Genomic DNA, 21,641 nt, shown 5'->3' with positions numbered 1-21,641 from the left:
TTTATTTATTTGACAGACAGAGATCACGAGCAGGCAGAGAGGCAGGCAGAGACAGAAAGGAGGAAGCAGGCTCCCCGCTGAGCAGAGAGCCCGATGCGGGGCTCCATCCCAGAACCCTGGGATCATGACCTGAGCTGAAGGCAGAGGCTTTAATCCACTGAGCCACCCAGGTGCCCCTGTCATCTGACATTATTAATCATCTTTCCATGTACCTAGCATTGCTGCTAGGTCCTTTTTATACAGGTAATACTCACAACGGTGTTGTAAGATAAATATTTTCCTGAAACTGAGATAAATTAAATGCTGCCTGCAAGGTCATGCAGCTTTTGGGTTATGGAGCCCAATTTTACATTTTTACTTGAATGCAGACCCAAGTCTTTCTGACCCTGGGTTCTTTCCACTCTACTATCTTGCCTTGCCTTTCCTGTGCTCTGGCGAGGGAAGAGGATCGGGTGGTAAATTTGAGTACTCTTGTCACCCCAGTTGCAGGACATCAGCCTAGTGGGGGCCTTTTGGAGACCTTGCTGTCACCACCTGCATTTCATAATGCAGCTAGACTGGAGATGAAGGCAGAGAAGGGGGAGAGAGGCAGGGAAAGAAGGTGGGAAGCTGTGTGGTGATGGGTGGAAAACAGGCTATATAGATGGGAAGCAAACCTAACTGGAACAAAGAACTCTGTCCCCCAAACTCCATCCCAAACCATAGTCCTCCCATCATTTTCACCCTGGACCCTTGTTTCCATAGTATGGTCCCAGAACCACTTGTATTAGAATCCCTTGGGGGCAGTTGTTAAAAATGCAGATTCCCAGACATCACCACAGAGGTACTAAATCCCAATTTCTGGGGGGGGGGTGTGCTCACCAATTTGCATTTTCAACAACCACTCTGGGTAATTTCACTCAAGAGCCATTTTGATTAGAAACAACTGTCCCAGACCAGTGTTTTCCAACTTTTTTGGATCATGTACCATCTTCAGAAAGAATTTAGAGCATGCACTTTCAGTATATGTTGGTAGTTTATTAATAAATCCCTTATATGTACTAATTTCCTAATATTTATAGTTTTAAATACAAAAAATGGTGACATTTTTGCAATAGTATTCTTAGATGAGACTGGTTTCTCGTTTGTCTTTATGTATATTCTAGTTGTTGGGTTTTGGTATCGACATTATGCAGGATTCTTTTCTTTTCCCTCAATAGATTCCAGAGCCTAGGAAGTGTAAATAGCATTGAGGTTGTCTGTTCCTTGATGGTTGGTAGAATTAACACAAGATCATGTGAGTGTGCTATCTTTTTTTGTCAAATTTATCAACATTGTTTCCTATGATAACAGGTGCATTTAAATATTTCCATTCCTCTGTAATCGGTTTTGGTAACTTTTATTTTCCTAGAAAAATATCCTAAGCTTTCTAACTTGTTTTCATAGAATAGAGTAGAGCAAAGTATTCTTTTACTCTTTTCATTTACTCTGCAACTGTGGTTATTTCTCTATTTCTAATCTTGTGCATTTGGGTTTTTAATTAGATTAGCAAGTGGTTTATCTTTTTTATTGTTTATATTTTCTTTTGAAGTAGTAGCTTTTGGCTTTAATTATTAATTCTATCATTTGTTTTCCAGTGTATTAATTTCTGCCATTAGTTTTCTTTCTGCTTTGCTTAGGTCTATTTTTGTGGCTCTTTACTTGACATCTTTTGTTCAATGCTTAATTCATTGATCTTAATTTGTTCTTATGTATTAATGTAAGCATTGAAGGCTATAGATTTTCCTGTGACCACTCCTTTTATTCAGTCAAATTTTCTAGCTTCTGATATCTCATTGTTATTTTTTTTTTAATTTCTTTTCAGCATAACAGAATTCATTGTTTATGCACCACACCCAGTGTCATTTTTTAGGTATTCTTCAGTTTCAGACCAGATCCCTTCTTTGACGATATTGGGGGCTATTTTCTTCCCTTTTTTTTTCTATGTGCTAGAAGCTTTTGTCTTTCATTTTTGTTATGAATTTCTTGTGTTGTTATGTCGTTATTAGGTACCATTATTTGTATTTCTTTCATTTTTGGCTTAATACAGAGTCAGTTTAAGAACAAACAGTTCAATGGACCCTTGAGAATAGAGAAATTTAAGTGTTCCCATTATCTTAGGTTTTTTTTTAAAGATTTTATTTATTTATTTGACAGTCAGAGATCACAGGCAGGCAGAGAGAGGGGGGAAGCAGGCTTTCCGCAGAGCAGAAAGCCCATGCGGGGCTCAATCCCAGGACCCTGGGATCATGACCTGAGCTGAAGGCAGAGGCTTTAACCCACTGAGCCACCCAGGTGCCCTCCATTATCTTAGTTTTGACTGTCAGATCTGTCATCAGCTGAAACAGCCTCATAGTTCATTGCTCCCTTTTTCTACCTTTGCATTTCCTATGGCTTTGCTTTATGAATTTTGATGCTGTTGTTTGACACATAAAGATTTAGGGTAGCTAGGTCTTTTTTTAAATCTTTTTTTTTTTTTTTAAGATTTTATTTATTTATTTGACAGAGAGAGAGATCACAAGTAGGCAGAGAGGCAGGCAGAGAGAGAGGAGGAAGCAGGCTCCCTGCGGAGCAGAGAGCCCGATGTGGGGCTCGATCCCAGGACCCTGAGATCATGACCTGAGCCAAAGGCAGCGGCTTAATCCACTGAGCCACCCAGGCGCCCCGGGTAGCTAGGTCTTAATCATGTGTTCTAACCACTAATTTATAGTGCCCCTCTTTATCTTATTATTTGATTTTTGCCTTTAATTCTACTTTGTAGGTGGCTCAGTGGGTTAAGTGTCTGCCTTCAGCTCAGGTCACAATCTTGGGGTCCTGGGATCAAATCCCACATCCAGCTTCTTGCTCAGTGGGGATCCTCTCCCTCCACCCCACCTGTGCTCTCTCTCTTCGACAAATAAAATCTTAAAAAAAATAATTCTACTCTGTTATGATATGAATATCATGGTTGTTGGGGTTTTTTTCATTTTTGGGATGAATCCATTTATTTTATGGAAGTACACTTGATACACAAAGTTACATCAGCTTCAGGTATACAGCATAGTGATTTGAGAAGTCTATACATTATGCTGTGCTCACAAGTGTAACTGGAGCCCTGTATCTCCCACTCCCCTTCACCCATTTCACCCATCCCCTCTCCCCCAACGTGTACCTGTCTGGCTACCATCAGACTGTTTTCTGCAGTTATGAGTCCGTTCCTGCTTTTTATTTATTTGTTCATTTTGTTTTTTAGATTCCACATATGAGTGAGATTATATGGTATTTATCTTTCTCTATCTGACTTATTTCACTTAGCATAATACCCTCTAGGTCCATCTGTATTGTTGCAAATGACAAGATCTCATCCTCTTTTATCGATGAGTAATATCCGTGTGTGTGTGTGTGTGTGTGTGTGTGTGTGTGTATACCTTTTTTTTATCCATTCATCTTCTTTATCCATTCATCTGTTGACAACACTTGGGTTGCTTCCATATCTTGGCTATTTTAAATAAAGCTGCAGTGAACATGGAGGTGCAGATATGTTTTCAAAGTAGTGTCTTTGTTTTCTTTGGGTAAGTACCCAATGGAATTTATGGATCATATGATATTTCTATTCATTAATTCATTTATTAAACAAAATTTATTAAATGCCTACTGTGTGCCAGGCACTAGGTACTAAATAAATGAGACACATAAGATCCCTGCCTTCATGGGGCTTACCTTTTAGTTAGAGAGTGGAGCACAAAATAAACAGGTAAAAGTAGGTATGCGATATAATGTTAAGTGGGGATGTGTGTTCTGAGAAAGAACACAAAGGAAAAAGGATAGAACACAAAAGAAAGAAGGATAAGCCATCTCTATTTTAGAGAAGGAGGTCAGAAAAGTCCTCTGCCTGATAGCATTTGTCAACCTTTTACTCTCTACTCACCATCTTGTTTGTTTGTTTCCTGCCGGAGAAAATGCCAGGTGGAACACTTTGCACACAAGGAGGAACTTAAACTCTTAAGGAACTATAGGTGGGCAAAATCCCAAATAAGAAGGGATAGTGGATGGACGTGTGAAGGTGAATTTCTGATCCATGTGAGTGATGAGCTAGCCACAATGGGGACTGGAGATGAGTTCACTGAAGGAGATTTGGTTCTTCATTCTCTCTGAGCTTGGCTACCATTATGTTATGATTATTTTTTAAGGGAATATTCTCAGTCTTCAATATGACTATTGAATGGGTATTCTGTCTGATGATTTGATTGAACTTCTGGAATTTCCTGTCACTACGCAGTACTTAGCATGATGCTGATTGCTCACAGACTACAGCAGGAAACCAGATCTTCTGGTTTAGAGGCTTAACTCTTTATACTCTGAGACTAAAGAGCTGTCCTTTGACTTTGGTCACTCTTTATTATACAGAAGCTTGACTTTTTATGCATATTTTATACTTATTTAAATCAGCCTGGACTTCTTTCTTTGGACATTTTTTTCAATTGCTTATAAGATGAGAATCTTATTTTGCCTCACAAGTGACAGTCTTTTTAATCTGTTTATACTTTCTTATATACATAGAATATATGTACATATATACACATATAACACATACATTAAAATACACACACACACACACACACACACCCTTAACTCCTGAATCTGGAATTTATTTTGGTACATAATAGAGGGTGCAGCTCCAAATATTGCTGTTCCGCAGTTACCTCAAAAAAAAATTTTTAAGACAGTATTTCTTTTAGAGATTTTATTTATTTATTTAAGATAGAGCAAGAGTGAGAGAGAGAGCACAAGCAGGGGGAACAGCAGGCAGAGGGAGAAGCAGGCTCTCCACTGAGCAGGGAGTTCGACACAGGGTTCGATCCTCAGACTCTGAGATCATGACCTGACTAGAAGGTAGATGCTCAACCGACTGAGCCACACAAGCACCCCTCCAAAAAAATTTTCTTAAAGAATCATTCTTTATCTCCTTCTTATAGAAGGTGAATTAAATACGATGTTTTTATAGATCGATGTGTTTCTGGAGTTTTCGTTCTGTTCTATTAATCAGTAACACACTGTTTTAATTATAATTGCTTTATAATATGCCTAATCCCTTACTCCCATTTCTTCTGTAGCAAAATACTTCTCAATATTATATCTTACTTTAAGTTTCAAGTTAATAAAAAAAAAAGCTATAGTTAAAAATTCCTGTTGAGAATTCTGACTAGAATTGCATTAGAAGGAGCTATTTTAAACCCCAAATTGTAGATATTTGTGAATTGCCTACTTGATATTTTTTGGTACAAGTATAAAAACATGGACAGAAAGCATGTAAAATTCACGATACAGCGTGCATCTGGAGAGGCAGCAGGTGAATAGAAGTGGGGAGTGAAAACAAAGGGTATTATGTATTTGTTTTTAAAAAAATCATTAAGTATAGATGGCAGAGTATTAAAATGTGCTAATCCTGGGCAGTAGGTGGGAACATGAATATTTATTATAGCAATCTCTGTATGTTTCTAAATATTTAACATTTTTTCATGATTAAAACCAAAGCAAACAAAAACAATATAACAGGATAACCAGACTTGTAAGTTCCAGTACACAGCACATTCAATTGGAGTGCTACAGCATGGGGTACTGTGTGTATCCAGTCTTTAGAGCTAGACTGTCCAGGTTCAAATCCTAGCTCTACCACTTACCAGTTTTATGACCCGGAGCAAGTTACTTAACCTGTCCATGCCTCAGTTTTCCTGGCTATAAAATTGAGATGCTAATAATAGCTAGCTCCTGGGGTCATTTGTGAATATTAACTAGGACACAGAAAGCACTTAAAATAGTGCCTGGCATTTAGTACATACTTGATTAAGTGTTAGCTATTAATACTGAGTGCTAGTATTACTACTCTTATGATTGCATTTACTATGTATATTTGCATTGTTTTATGGCCATCTTGAAGTTTGCAGAAATGATGTTATACACAGCATGGGGCCGTCTGCACCTTGCTTGTTTTACACACCTTCCATCTTACTGTTTTGCAGGGAAATGGCTCATTCCAAGGCTAGCTTGTCTTGGGCAACACCGTTCCATCCTTGCCTTGGGAACCCAGCACTGGACTTGTCAAGCTACAGAGCGATCTCCTCCCTTGACCTTCTCGGAGACTTCAAGCACTCCTCGAAAGAAACAGAGGAAACTTCTGCTTATGAGGAGGGGAGCTCCATGGCCTCCATGCCCCGCCCGCTGCGGAGTCGTGCCTTCTCAGAGAGTCACATCAGCTTGGAGCAGCAGAGCTCTGCGGCCTGGGGGCAGCATAGGAGGGAGCTCTTTACCAAAGTTGATGAGACCAAGCGGGATCCTCTGGGAGCCCGAAAGAAGGCCTTTCCTCCTCCTCGCCCTCCTCCTCCCAACTGGGAGAAATACAGGCTTTTCCGGGCAACCCAGCAGCAGCAGCAGCAGCAGCAGCAGAAGCAGCAACAAGAGGAGGAGGAAGAGGAGGAAGAAGAGGGAGAAGAGGAGGAAGAGGAGGAAGGGGGAGAGGAGGAAGGGGAGGAGGAGGAGCTGCCCCCCCAGTATTTCAGTTCAGAAACCACTGGTAGCGGTGCCCTCCATCCTGAAGAGGTCCTGGAGCAGCCCCAACCCCTGGGCTTTGGCCACTCGGAGGCTTCGAGGCAGAGCTCAGAGAGCCACCCAGCAGAGCAAGAGTCCTCTGGTCTCCACCCCAGCGATCTCCTGCCTCCAGTGAAGGGCCACTTGGGATCTCAACCTGAGAAGGCTCAGCCCCCTTGCTGTTACAGTACGGGTGGGGTTTGGAGGACATCAGAGAAGGAAATCGCCAACTCCCTCAAGTAAGTGCTTATGAAAGACAGGTCCCCAACACGGCTGCAGCGTGAGTTTGAACTTCACCTGCACCGTTTACCACCTGTGTGACATTGGCTTAACCGAGTAATTAAACTGTTCCCAGCCTCACATTTTTCTCACCAGGAAAACAGGCATGATGATACCCATTCCACATGGCTGTTATTAAGATGAAGACAAGCTCTGTAAAGTAGAGAACCCTGTGTGTAGCTCATAGTAGGTGCTTGGTAAATGGTAGTTGTTGAGGTTCTTAAGTATCACTGTCCAAATACTATCTTATTTCTCAGTTTGCCTTTAAGATATGCATCAGTGTCAGGCCCCTGAGCCAGAACACATTAAACCGTTGTTGCCTCCTGGCATTTCCCCAAAGCCTGGGTCAGGCTCTTTCCTACCTTTTCTTTTGCTCACTCTTTAGAAGGAGAGGCCTGCTCACAGCCTGACCAGCCTCTGCTCCAGGACCTGTCTGGGCTTTGAAACTCCTCCCCCAGTTGTTCCTGGGGCTGGGTGCTTTATGCCCTGTCCATTCCTTACAATAGTTAAGGTCACTCTTTGCTGCCTCTTCCACTTTCTCCAATGCCCCCAGCCCTGTTACCCTGCCTCTTTGCATTTGCTTCGATGGGCCATAGGCAGCAGTTGATGGGGTGGGCAGGGAGGCCAAAGCAGGAGGGTAGTCTGGCCACGGGGATGCTGGTGTCTCTTTGCTTCCCCGTGCCTGTGCTCATCAGCATGGCATACAGTGCCTGGTGGTTGTCCTCTTAGCTCCAAAGCAGAAGAGCTCTGGCTTCAGCATTGCCGGGTGTCCTGCGGAGAGCTCAGCCCACACTCTGCTGGGGGAGTGGCTGGGGGCAGGCATCTATACTATAAGTGCTTTCTTTAAATCCCCTTACAGATGGAAGCAGCCTGAGACACTGTTGCTATTTGAAGTACCTTGTTTTCATGTCTTTTACCCACCCACAGCTCCTTTACTGGGCAATCTGGACCTAGTTGAGTTTTCCAGCACCAGGTCAATAAGCACAGCGCAACAGGGCCCAGCTAGCTCCTAGACACCATGAGAATCTCTCATTGGAGCCCTCATGGCTGCTTCTCGAGTTGTTCGTCTAGCTGGAGAATGTTCTTACTGTGATGAGAACATGCTTTGTGGAAAGTGACTGTGGTCACTTTCTGTCCCGGCAGGGAGAAGGGAAGGTGACCTAGCAGAGAGTAGACACTTAACATTTAAGAAGACAGAACAGATAAACAAATAGCTGAATGGGTATTAAGCATTTGCTGTGGGCCACACACCGCTAGTCGTTTTATACCCATGATTTCCTTTAACCCCCAATAGCCTTGTGGGCCGTTTGACAGATGATTCCCATTTGACAGATGAAGAAATTACAGCTGAGGAAAATAAGGGACTTAAAGACTCCGATCCCAAAGCTAGACCTGCGCGCTCTAAAACCTATGCTTCGTTTGCCCTCCTAGACAGCCTCTCTCAGAAAGATCCTGTTCTTCCAACCAGCCAGGCCTTTACAAGGCCCTTTGGGCCCCTGTAGGGCAGAGGGTCCCAGCGGTCATAGTTACAGGCCCCAGACTTGCCCCTTTCAGCCTCCTACTCCTTCCTCCTTTTATGTACCTCCATTCACCTTGGTGCCTTGGCCAGAGAGAAGGAAACTGCTATTACTAGAGATCTTGTAATCCGTTCCAGAGATTTATTTTGTTTAATGACTGTAGGATGCAAGGGGAAACATCTGTTTGCACACAGCCCTAGCTAGCTGTGGTTGCAGAGAGTCAATTATAGATGCCTCTTTGAATGGTGTGGATTTAAGGAACAGCATTATTCCCAACAAAGCTAATATTTTTTTAAATTTTTTATTTTTTAAATTACTTTTCAGTGTACTAGAATTCATTGTTTATGCACCACACCCAGTGCTCCATGCAATACGTGCCCTCCATAATACCCACCACCAGGCTGGCCCAACTTCCCACTCCCCCACCCCTTCAGAACTCTCAGGTTGTTTTTCAGAGTCCATAGTCTGTCATGGTTCATCTCCCCCTCCAATTTCCCTCAACTCCCTTCTCCTCTCCATCTCCCCATGTCCTCCATGTTATTTCTTATGCTCCACGAATAAGCAAAACCATATGATAATTGACTCTCTCTGCTTGACTTATTTCGCTCAGCATAATCTCTTCCAGTCCCGTCCATGTTGCTACAAAAGTTGGGTATTCATCCTTTCTGATGGAGGCATAATACTCCATCGTGTATATGGACCACATCTTCCTTATCCATTCGTCCGGTGAAGGGCATCTTTGTTCTTTCCACAGTTTGGCGACTGTGGCCATTGCTGCTATAAACATTGGGGTACAGATGGCTCTTCTTTTCACTACATCTGTATCTTTGGGGTAAATACCCAGCAGTGCAATTGCAGGGTCATAGGGAAGCTCTATTTTTAATTTCTTGAGGAATCCCCACACTGTTCTCCAAAGTGGCTGCACCAACTTGCATTCCCACCAACAGTGGGAAGAGGGTTCCCCTTTCTCCACATCCTCTCCAACACACGTTGTTTCCTGTCTTGTTATAATATTTTTTTTTTGCCTACTTCCTATGTGCCAAGCATTGTTCTAAGCACTTTTGTGTGTTGATGGACTTAATCTTCACAACCAGCCTATGAAATAGATACCATTAGTGTCCTACATCTTGTAGGTGAGAAAAGTGTGGCACAGGGGAACTAAAGATCACAGGGTGTCAGAACCCAGGTCGTGTGGCTCACTGTGCCCATTACATCCTTCCAGGATCTCTGGGCTCCTCCAGATCATATTCCAGACCCTGGGAGAGCATAGGGTTCTAACCAGAAGGAAGTTGCCTTAAGATTTTTTAAGGGGTAAGTCTTAGGGATAGGTAGATGTATCAAATTTTTAATCTAAAATGCAAAAAAAAAAAAAAAGACATGCTAATTTCAGCCAAGTCAAACCAGAGCATCTCCATAACCCACATACTATTCAGTTACAAAATGCTGGGATACATATGAAAGCAGGTTAGTGGAATTTTCAAGTGTTAAGTCTCCTAACTCTGGTTTGAGTACAGGTGTAGTTTACTTTCTAAGCTCTATGCATTTCCTCTCAGTGCTCTGCAGAAGGAATCTGATTTTTGCTTCAGTGTTCCTTATCAAATGCAGATTATGTTTCTTAGATTTCCTGTAACTCCTGCCTTATCCGTGGAGATTATGAGGACAGGAGCACTAAGACATAATGCCTAATATGATACACTGTGACATGGTACAGGGCTGTGTCTGCTGAGATCTGAGTCTATAATTAGCATATCCCTTAAAAAATATTTCCAGTTTTATTGAAATATAAGTGACATGCAGCCACATCCCTTTTCTCCCGTTAATTCTGTACTTTCTCTCAGCATTTTCTGACTCTGAACTCTCTCACACATGCCCTAAATATTTTTTCTTATAGATAAGAATTCCCTAAGTTCATATATTCATATTTCTTCCAAAATGTTCTCTCTTGTCTGCTAACAAAGATCTAATCCAGCCAGAAAATTCCTTACATGCAAGGTGTTATATGATGTCAAGTTGTCACTTTGGCAGGATAGCATAGTGACATAGTGGAGTTAGGTCGCCTCGGTCTAAATCTTGGGTCTGTCATTTACTATTTGGTGACTTGAGGAAGTCACTTTTCCTCTTCCACTTTCTCAGTGCCTCATGTTCCTTATCTGTAAAATGGTTGTCATGAGCATTACATTTTTAATCTCTATGTACACACACACACACCTCACATACAGAAAAACACATCATAGGACAGCTTCTAAGACATAGTAAGCCATGTCTGAATATTAGCTAGTGTTGTTCGCTTATTAGTGTTATTATCTTAAAAACCCACAGGTAAAATGAATACCTTGGATGAGGAATATTGGCATGCCCAAGTTTCTTTTGTGTGATGAATTAGGAGGCAGCATAGCATGAATCAGTAAATAGCTGTGGAGCCTTTTAACCATTATTTTTGACCTTTATCTAAGAGCTGCAAGTAGCTGCAAAAATGACTAATGAGTGTCTCCTATTTTTCCTTTCAAATAGCTAGAGGTTAGCAAAGGGTCAGTGAGACAGACAGGTGGAGGGTTGGGGTGGCTGGTAGGCTCCAAGAATATAGTGGGGGTGGGCCTCCCTGTTGCATAAGCCATGGGTAGAATTATTTGCCCTTCTGTCACTAAAACCTGACATTAAAGCATTTCTCTTTATTTCCTTCCTCACACCAGACCAGGAGCCTCGATGGCAGAAGAGTCCAAACCCAAGCCAGCGTGGAGCCAGAGCTACTTCTTCCCTGAGGAGCAGTTCTCTTTCACGGGCTGGGGCTCTGAGAAGCAGCACCTCAGCCCCACAGGCTTCAGTGAACCCAAGACGACAGGGTCTGCCGCTACACTTGTCAAGCCCCTGGGTGCCACGGGTTACAATTTTTCCCCATTTCATTCTGCAACCATGGAGGAGGCTGGGGCCATTGGGGATATGCCCGAAGTGGAGAGATGCTATCCCTTCCCAGGCTGAAGGCCTGCCTCACAGGCAGTCTCAGAAGAGTTCATGAGACATGTGGTAGGCTGTGACCAGTCCCTGGCAGGGGTGTTAACCCCGGCCTCCAGCATGGTGACCACTGCTGAAGTCACGGGTGACCTCTTTGCTGTGGGTGATCTGCAGCGGAGGGGCCACGTCAATCAGGGGTGGCACCACCAGGAAAGAATAAATTATGAGAGTGTCCAGGAAAGCCATGGGGTGCCTTTGTAAGCAAGTAGACTATATAGAGCTGGAGTGAGCAGCAATGCAGGCTGGGCAGGAGGGAAGCCAACAGTCTTGGAGGATGAATAGCTAAGGTCTCAGATATATCCCTGCCACCTCCTCCCTCCCTGGGGGATTTATATGCTGGGACCATGAACTGAAGGGAATCATGGAAAATCAGAAGCTCAGAACTTTGGAGCCTCCTGGTCTTTCTGGATCTTAGTGGGGCGCTGACCAAACCAAATCATCCCTAAAGAATTTCCCCTACCTGTTGAAGTCAGGGGCATAGAAATAGCCTTCTAAGTTCTCAAAGTTGGCCTTGCCTTGGCTTTTGGGTAATCTTCATGTGGCCCACTGACCTTTCAACAGTGATTCCTGGTCCATCATTTCCTTATTCCATAGCTCCTTGGTGAAGCAGGGTCCTGTTTTCACAAATGGGGAAATTAAGAAGCAGAAAGTTTAGGAGACTCTCAACAGAGGTGTTCATATGGTCATTCTTTGTTTCCACAGGCAAGAATTTCAGCAATTCTCACCACCTCTGGGGGCCCCAGGGATGCCTACCTCTTACTCAGCCTATTACAATATTTCTGTGGCCAAGGCAGAACTGTTGAACAAGTTGAAAGACCAACCCGAAATGGCAGAGATTGGCCTGGGAGAGGAAGAAGTTGACCATGAACTGGCTCAAAAAAAGGTGAAGTTTTCTAATATGTCTTAGATTTTTAGCATTTAATTTGTGTGATTGGAGGTTGACCTGCCCTCTACACTCTCCAGAACAACTTGGTACATCCCCGTACCAAGTTGTCCCCATTTAGTATGGACATCAAATTAGCCTCTTTGGGTTCCTCACAAATGCACCTCCAGTCTCTTTTTGATCCAGCCAATAAGAGTAATGATAACAATAGAAGTCATCATCATCATCATCATCGTCCACTGTGTCTCTCAAATCCCTAAAACAACTAGACAGTGATCCTCTTTTTTTCCAGTTAAGAAGATTAGGTTGCCCAGGGTTATAGACTGGTAGATCCAGGACTTGAAGTCAAGACTGTCACACTTTCTACTTTACCGCGCAGTCCCTCTGAGATTAGCCAGCCTTGTAAGTAACTTGCTGCCCATGGCACATCAGTTTTTGCCAGCAAGCTCAAACCAATAGCAGGCATTGATTGTATTCTCTGTATCACTTTCTGGGAGAGGGAATAGACTGACTAAGCCAAAAAAAAAAAAAAGAAAGAAAGAAAGAAAAGAAAATAGAGGCTGGAAAATGTTAGTATTTATTTGCAAGAATGATCCATAATCTCTCAAAAATAGTAGAACAAGTGATAGAAATGATGTTTTTGCTCCAAAGCCTCCCTGTTCTTCCTGTAAGCATCACTAGGCTAGTTTTCTAATCAAATTCCTGGAATCACTTTGTCCTCCCTGCACTTACCCATTCTATTTCGTAAGCAAATAGGGTTTCCATGGTAACCCCAAAGGCCTAATTTACCAGTTTGTGAACATCTGAACTCAGTGTAAATTGCTCCTCTGCCCATGCTTCTCATTCAGGACATGACCTGTAGGAAAGCTCAAGGCCATTTGCAGGAGACCCCCCACCACTTTCAAATCTGAAGCAAAATGTCAGGGAAAGAATTGGAAGCATGGTGGTATCAGAGTTGTATTGATCCAGATGCCTGCCTCCTTGGCTTCTATGTTCCCTGAGCGTGGCAAGGCTGCTCCCAGCTTACTCGGGACCTTTTTATTAGGAGCAAAGCTAATAAGAGTCTGACCAGGAAAAGAGAAAAATGACCAGAAATGGCAAAGCACGGAATAGCAGGTAGTGATTTGAAGTGATTGTGGGGAAGCTAGGACAGCTTTTGTCTGAGGAAGACAGGTGAAGAAGAAAAGCAACTCCTGCTCTAGTTAGATCTGTGATGACTCCTCAGCTCTATCCAGTACACTTTCCCCAGGAGTGAAGTTCAGGTTGCAAAGGTAGGTGCCAAGAACAAAGGGTTGTCTTCGTTTGCATCCTTCCAGATCTATGGAACGATGGAACCCAAGAGCTACGGTGGGTAGGTGATTTTCCAAGTTAATCGTTTGGCCCCCACCCCTCCCTTGTCCCTGGCATTGAGTTTTGTTTGGGAAAGCAAAGGGGAGATATATAACTGGGACCCTCTTGGCATCTAATTAATGGTGCCGTGTCATTTGTAGCATTGATTCCTAATTCCCAGTGGGTTTTAGAATTTTCCTTACATGTAAACCTATGACGCTTCAGTCTTAAGATTATGGTGATCTCCTGACTTCTGGCCGGTTCTGAAATAGATACCAGGCCCTGGACCCAGAGCAGACTGTCTTGGGACATTTCCTGGACATTTCTCCTTGGACATTTCTAAATAAACTACTAGAAAGGAACACATGCTAGAAAACAACAAGCCTGTGGTCCCACAGTGCCTGGGTGTGAGTAATAATAAAATAAACCCTGAAGCAGGGTGTGTGGGTGGCTCAGTCAGTCAAGCATTTAGCTGTTGATTTCAGCTCAAGTCATGAGCTCAAGATACAAAATACTGTTCTAAGTGTGTAACCTGTATTAACTCGTTTCATTCTCAGAACAGTACTATGAGGGAAGTACTATTGTTATCCTATTTTTTAGATGGGGAAATTGAAGCACAGAAAGGTTGAGTGATTTGCTCAAGTTTACACTGGTGCTTTGTGGCACAACTGGGGTTCAAACCCAAGTAGTTTGGCTCTAGCATCCATGCCCTTAACCATAGTGCAATGCTGAGCAGAGACTTTGAGCAACCTCGGGCAGCTCAGTTCTTGTTAGGACTGTGCACTAGACAAGCATCTACTAGCTCAGAGTGCGTGATTAATAATAATAATAATAATAACAACAACAGCAGCAGCAGCAGCAGCAATACTAAACAGGTATTGAGCACTTACGGTGCCAGGCAAAATACGAAGCATCTATGATCTCACTTAACCCTCAATGGTGGTGGGGAGGGGGAGGAGAGGAGAAGCTTCTCCAGTTTACAGCTGAGGAAACAGAGGACTCCAGAAGATTGGGTATCTGGCCCAAGGTCACACACTTTTGAGGGGGTGGAATTGGAATCCAGGCGTCTCTGACTCCAAATGGCTGCTCTACTACACTACCTTCCTGTGAGTGGAGTTCCAGAACTGGTTACATCCAGAGGCAAGACAGATCAGAAGACACAGGAAGTGCTTCTCTTAAGAAACTTATCATCAGGGCGCCTGGGTGGCTCAGTCGGTTTAAGGGTCTGCCTTCGGCTCGGGTCATGATCCCAGGGTCATGGGATCAAGCCCAGCTTCTCTCTCTCCCTCTGCCTGCTGCTACCCGTGCTTGTGCTGTCGTGCACGCATGCATGCTCTTCCTCTCTCTCAAATGAATAAATAAAATCTTTTAAAAAAAAAGAAACTTATCATCAGTAGGAGAGGGATCAGATGCACCCACGTGAAACAGGGAATGAACAACTTCAAATTATACTCTAATGTTCTATTTCTAAAAGACAGAAGAGTTCAGAAAAAGAGATCATTGAAAGGAAGGGCTATGGAAGCAAAAGCTTCCTGCAGGGAGGGTGGGAGCAAAGCTGGGCTCTGAAGAAAGATGGGGATTAGCTAAAGTGAAGGAAGAGATGGAGAGCAGGTAGAACTGCATAAAGCAAATCAGGAATGCGTGGATGAGTGTTATAAATGCAGATGGAATGAGGGGTAAATCCTGAAAGCTTGAATCTTGAGATTGGAATGGTAGGGTGGGGCCAGGCTGAATGATAGCAATAGCAGCGAGCCTGTATTAAACCCTTAGTCCCTGCTAAGCCTGTTGTACTATTATCTCATTCAATGAGGTGGGTACTGCAATTTTGCCCATTCTGCCAATCAAGAGTGCAAAAGTCCATGAAGAAATTTGCCAAAGGTCCCACAGCCAGGAAGGGGGCAGAACTAGAAGTCAGACCTACTTATGGGGACTTCAGAACCCACAATCTTATCCAAAAGGCCTCAAAAGCCAAACGGAGAGGGGATGAAGAGCCAGCACAGTGCCATGCACAGAAGAGGTACTTGAGTGGATTGAGGGAGAATCAATGAAGCCAAAGGAAAAACCCTTGATGACAAATGCTTTTCCAACCGGTGCTCTCACAAGCATTCCAAATCCTATTTATTAAGTGGTCTCAGCAAGTATTTTTTAAGTTGCATCTGGCAAATGAGAATTAGCCCATGGGTACCACTTATCTGATGCCAAGAAATTTGGTGGTGACTGATGCCTATGAGATCTGAAGAAATAGGTGGGATAGAGGACGCCTGTCCAGAAAAATGGAATTGCTCATGACTTGCTTGGGTTTCCTTTGTTTCTGAGGACGCGTAGAGTCTACCATCTCTTTCAGGGATCCCAAAACAGAGGTTACAGGCACAGATCAGTTTCTGTGAGTCCCCATTCTCATCCTTTGCCTTCTCCTATTGATTTCTCCTAGATACAGCTTATTGAGAGCATCAGCAGAAAGCTTTCTGTCCTGCGGGAGGCCCAGCGAGGACTGCTAGAGGACATCGGTGCCAATTCTGCCCTTGGGGAGGAGGTGGAAGCCAACCTAAAAGTGGTCTGTAAATCCAATGAGTTTGAAAAATACCGTTTGTTTATCGGGGACCTGGACAAAGTGGTCAACCTGTTACTGTCCCTCTCTGGACGACTGGCCCGGGTGGAGAATGCTCTCAACAGCATCGATTCAGAGGCCAACCAGGAGAAGGTAGAGTTGGGGTCTCTGGGGGGTTAGATGGGGGAAATGCTATCTGTTCCTTCTCGGGGGTCCATCTTTCAAGTTTGGTTTATCTGGGAGACAATAAAGCATAGTATGGGTACTGGCTTTTAAGTGCCTGGAAATTCTGGCTCTACCAACAATTAACTGTGTGACTGTGGGCAACTTAACTGTATTTTGTCTCAGTCTCTTCAAAAACACACTACCTATACCTCATGGGGTTCTAAAAATTAAATTAGATAATCCAGAGTATGTGGGTGGCTCAATCATTTAAGAGTCTGCCTTCGACTCAGGTCATGATCCCAGGGTCCTGGGATTGAGTCCTGCATTGGGCTCCCTGCTCTGTGGGGAGTCTGCTTCTCCCTCTCACTCTCCCTCAGTGATCTCCCTCTCTCAAATAAATAAAATCTTAAATAAATAAATAACATAATCCATATTATTACTTAAAACAGGACCTGGAACAGGGTAAAAGCTGAATGAGTGCTACCTGCCAGTAATAGTAGTAGTAGTAATAGTAGTAGTAGTAGTGGTATCGATATTGATAGTGGTAGTAATAGTGGTGGTGGTAGTGGTGGTGGTATTGGCGTTAGTGGTAATAACAGTAGTAATAGTAGTATTGGTACTGATGGTAGTAGTAAGAGTAGTAGTAGGAATAGTTGTGGTGGTATTGGTGGTGGTAATAGTAGTAGTAGCAGCAGCAGCAGCAAGTTCACCTCATTTTCTCTCTGAGTTGGAGGACAAGGTCTCACCAAGTAGCTGAGATTGGGAGTCTATCAGTTTCACACGTTGGGCCACTCTGCATATATCCCTGACCCAAAAATGCATTACCTTTCCACACAGAAGTGGTTTGGGATACAAATTGGAATCCACAGTAAGAGGCACATATACACATGCGTACACACACAGATATGTACACTCACACCTGTACACCAGCACAGAGACACACACCATTTTGAAAGCACCATCACAGTGATCTTTGTTCTCCAGATGGAAGGGACGTGAGCTGGCTTTGTCAGAGCCTTCCCCCACCCAAACCCCGGTGGTGGTCCATGGATGAAAGACCGTTTAGGGATGGAAAGGGGTGAATGCACATCGCCCTGTCCAGAATCACTGTTGTGTTCATCCTCCCCCCTGCTCTAGGAAAGAAGGGCTTTTGCATGAAGGTGGACTTCATGGCAGGAAGTCTAGGGATGAACAGTTAGCACAGAGTGGGGAGCTGTTGGCAGCAGCGTTCCTGGTGGAGCCATGGGTTAGGCAGCCGGCTGGGAACTGGGATGGCTCTTAACTGGTCTATCTGATTCCTCAGTTGGTGCTGATAGAGAAGAAGCAGCAGCTGACAGGGCAGTTGGCAGATGCCAAGGAGCTGAAGGAGCATGTGGACCGCCGGGAGAAGCTGGTGTTTGGCATGGTCTCCCGCTACCTGCCTCAGGACCAGCTCCAAGACTACCAGCACTTTGTGAAGATGAAATCTGCTCTCATCATTGAACAGCGAGAGCTGGAGGAGAAGATCAAGCTTGGGGAAGAGCAGCTCAAATGTCTCAGGGAGAGCCTACTCCTGGGGCCCAACAATTTCTAATCCACCAGCAGACTGACATGCCGTCCCTGCCCAGGCACAATGGGAAGTGCTTTCAACCTTTGTTAGCAGTTTGTTAGCAAGTAGATAGCAGTTAGCAGTTTGTTCTCTAGCCACTACCTTGGACATCTGTCACTGCCCCTCACCTAGCAATGCCCCCAACCAGCTAGGAGTCCCTGAGGAGGCCCCAAACGTCTGCCCTAGGGAGAAGCAAGAAGCAGGAGGTGCCTGCAGCAAGGTGTGATTATACAACCACACTCTCCTTCCCACGGTTTGCATAGACAAGCACTCACTGTACACAGAACCAAAAAATGTCTTCATTCTTCTTGGTACCAGGGCTCCAAAGACATCATGCGCTCACCACCCATCCACACCACAATCGGCCTCTCGAGGCTCAGAGAGAATCTTCCTGTGTAGCTCCATCCTGCCCAAGGTTCGTTGCCCAGCCATTTCCCACAAAGATATGAATGTCTTGAAGGTATCACTCACTAGCAATTTAAGGGCCTCATGTAAGCTTTACAGTGGGAAGCACAGAAGAAGAAATTACACGAAACAGAATGTAAGCAAAGACTGGGAATCCCTAGGTGCCCCTGCAGAAGCTAGGCTTACACGAATTAGCTCCATCCCCACCTTTCCCAGCAGCTGATTGAGGGGGAAGGAGGCCTACTCTCAGCCCTGGCTAGTGTGGCCTTCCTCCTGTCCTGAGATTTTTGGCCTACCACATGCTGTCCCTTCCTGCCTTTCATTGCTGGGGGTTATAGGTGCCTACCCTAGGTCTTCACACTATGGACCATTAAGAGTTCCACTAAAGCTGACTTCTGGATACACATTTCATTATTGGGGTAAGGGGTTCTTTGTTGTATTTTAAATGACCTTTCGATTTTATTTATTTTTATGTTTTGATTTTTTCTTTTTTTGTTTTTAACTAAGAAGGTGAGAAGAGGGGAATTGGAGAGGGAAAAGTAGTCCCAGAAAGAAGGTGTTTTCTGTAGATCAGCCTGAATTTCACCAAGGTTAGATGAGCAAAAGCCAAAGCCTCAAATTCTTCGCCCCTGCCAACCCCGTGAGAGCCAAAGTCTTGAATTCTTCCCCTGAAGTTTACAAGGGTCTATGAAAGGAGTTTTCACCTTGAACTCAGCTTACTCTGGCCTGGCCCTATACTTTCCTTGACATCAGGATAATCATAAGCTTAGCATTCCCCAACAGGTTTAAGTTTTAAAGGTTTACCCATTTCTCTACCACCTCCCATCTAAGAAATTGGGTAGCAGAGAGCTCAGGAAGAGATCTTCCATCTCACATTTGCTTTTTCCAGCCTATGGCCTGACCCAGGGAACTGAAATTCATGGTAGCTAGAAGCTCCTGTCAGGGCCACCCCTTCACCAACACCCCCCAACCCACAACCCCACCCCTCCGCCGCTACCCAGAGCACTTACAACCCAGCCAGGATCTTAGGCACACAAACAATGAACGCTGCTATTGTTGCCAAGGCCCTGTCCTAGAAAATTGGAAAATCCCTCAGGTGGGCGACAGCAGGAAAGGAGCTCTGACCAAACTCTAGCCTATGATCCAGCTCCATTCTCTGTTCCTCGCTCACTGGAGCCCCTGGTTCATATTGCACAGCCCTGCCCAGTAAGCCCTGACATCTCTTCTAGTTACTGCTGAGTTCCCTGGGGTCCTTGGAAGTGAACTGTAGCAGCAGGGATGCCTCATTCAGCCAAAGAATTTGCCAAAGAACTTTGCTGCTGCTACAAATACTGCTCTCTAGCTTCCGTTTCCTCTTCATTGTATTTGGAAACAATGGAAGAATCTTGGCCAGCTGTGTGTCCTGAGGGGGTCCTTGGGTTTGCTTTTAGTGAACTGCTGCTATCAGAACCACTGTTAAAATGTCAACCTGCCATTCTCCCCTCAAGTGGAGGAGGCTACTCTATTCAGGAAGGCTGATGGCTTGTAAAGGGCTAGGCTTACCCAAGCCAAGGCTGAGGAAGGTGGGGGAGTGCTATGAATAGAGGCTGCTGTTGTCATCTTCTTTTTCCCTTAAATAGGCTCTAGGATAAATAAGGAGTAAATTGAGATGTCCTGTATGGGGGTGGGGGGTGAGGCCAACATAATCCATCATTCTAAGATTTTGGGGGGGCCTAAAACAACTTCTTGGGAACACAGGCCTAGGGAAAAGAGTACCTGGACACAAAGACCACATTCTGGGTTTTCCTAGTCAGCATTAGATTGCTTGTATATTAAATTTATCACTCTGGAAGTACTATTGACTATTATTTTTGTCCCTCCTCCCACCTGAGATTAGAGTTGGAATCAGAACAAAAGGATGCTCATTTTCACCAGAAGGACAGTTTCTAAAGCACTTAATAAAATAACCCCAAAACTATACTGAGCAGTGAAGCTTGGCAGACAAAAGTCAGCTACAAAACAGGAACTAATGCCCCAAGCTACAGATGTGAATGATGGTGCTTCAGAGCTGCCAGTATTATTTGAGATGCAGTGTCTCTCCCCCGTTCTCATTTCCTGGGCTCAGCCCTCTGGCAAGGTCTGAGGCGGATAGCAGTGTGGAAGGTGGGCGAGAAGATTTCCCCAAAGAGAGTTATTGGTCCTGACTTCTGTCCTCTCTCTTCAAATACTCATACAGGCCCCAGTGGGTAATAGGGTGATAGAGAGGAATCCGTGCAAAGGTTACTATCACTTGTCCCTTCTTACTCCCCTACCCCAACCCCGGGCTCTGGGTAGTGGAGTCTTCTTGAGTCCCACCAGCTACAGGCTCAGCCAGGGCTTAGTGGTAAATGCTCAAGGGGAACCCAAGAGAGACAGACACACTAAAAACAAAACCCCAGAAAGGAAGAGACTGGATGCAGAGGAGCTAAGAGAATGAAAGATGAAAAAGTCTTTTTCAAGTCCAGGTTCAGGCTCTGTTTTCCATTTAACCTCCTGTGTCATAAAGCTTCCCTGGGGGCACTAGAACCACAACCTGAACCCCAGTCTCCCTGAAGGTGCTGCTCTGCCCACAGCAGCAAGTCCCAGATGGAGGAAGCTGAGCACATTTATGGCCACTTCCTCATGTCTGGAGCTTGGTGACTCCCACTGTCTTTGCCAAAGGAGTTGTCTATGCCAATAACAGTTCTGTAACTGTGTATTATAGTCTTTGGAGATTAGTAGATCTTTAGAGGGGGGTGGGTCAGGGGGTAATTTCTATAGATAAAGAACCAGTGTTTGTTGTACAGCTGTTGGGGGTCATCTATGCCATGTGAAGCTATTATTTTTCTGAATCTAATTGTTTCTGCGATTGTGTCCTCCACCACTTCTTTCTTGGCTGACATTGATATGCCTGCCAGATTGTCATCAAGGGTTATACTTCAATAAAGGGTGCTAAGGACAAAAAAAAAAAATAAGATTATCTCAAGTGTTTTGACTGAAGTCATGGTAATTCTCTAATATTCTACTGAAAAATATTGGAAAGGAATTTGGTTACCTATCTATAATCCTTCATATGTAACCATCTGACCAGAGCCTTACCCACATCCCTACTGTTACCCTGGTCCCTGAGGGATAGCACTGATGCTATAGTATTCATTAACCCCAGTAAAATAATTTAGAATTCAGGAAGAGTCAACAATAGGTATAATCTTAAGGTAGACCTCAGCAGTACAGAGTCCAGTTCTAGAGTCTAGCCTCAACAGAGAAGTGGGGCACTTGCTAGAACACAGCTATGTGTTCTATTAGCATCATCCTCTACCTTATAGTCCAGTCTCACAC

General features: G+C 44.2%; 1 protein-coding gene across 2 annotated transcripts in view; it reads left to right on the top strand.

The window, feature by feature from the left end:
- SHROOM4 (shroom family member 4) overlaps positions 1-21,391 on the top strand; it is a 216,989-nt gene extending 195,598 nt beyond the window's left edge. For both annotated transcript variants that reach the window (XM_045996086.1, XM_045996087.1), the window contains 5 exons: positions 6,018-6,821; positions 11,069-11,218; positions 12,090-12,270; positions 16,031-16,300; positions 17,616-21,391. In XM_045996086.1, the coding sequence (XP_045852042.1) occupies positions 6,018-6,821; positions 11,069-11,218; positions 12,090-12,270; positions 16,031-16,300; positions 17,616-17,885 (1,675 nt within the window). In that variant the 3' untranslated portion in view covers positions 17,886-21,391. The remainder of the gene's footprint in view (positions 1-6,017; positions 6,822-11,068; positions 11,219-12,089; positions 12,271-16,030; positions 16,301-17,615) is intronic.
- Positions 21,392-21,641: the final 250 nt, after the last annotated feature.

The sequence above is a fragment of the Meles meles genome, chromosome X (assembly GCF_922984935.1).
Source record: "Meles meles chromosome X, mMelMel3.1 paternal haplotype, whole genome shotgun sequence".
In the NCBI taxonomy this organism is placed as follows: domain Eukaryota; kingdom Metazoa; phylum Chordata; class Mammalia; order Carnivora; family Mustelidae; genus Meles; species Meles meles.
Note: the sequence above shows the minus strand (reverse complement) of the source record. Positions and strands in the feature narration are given on the sequence as shown.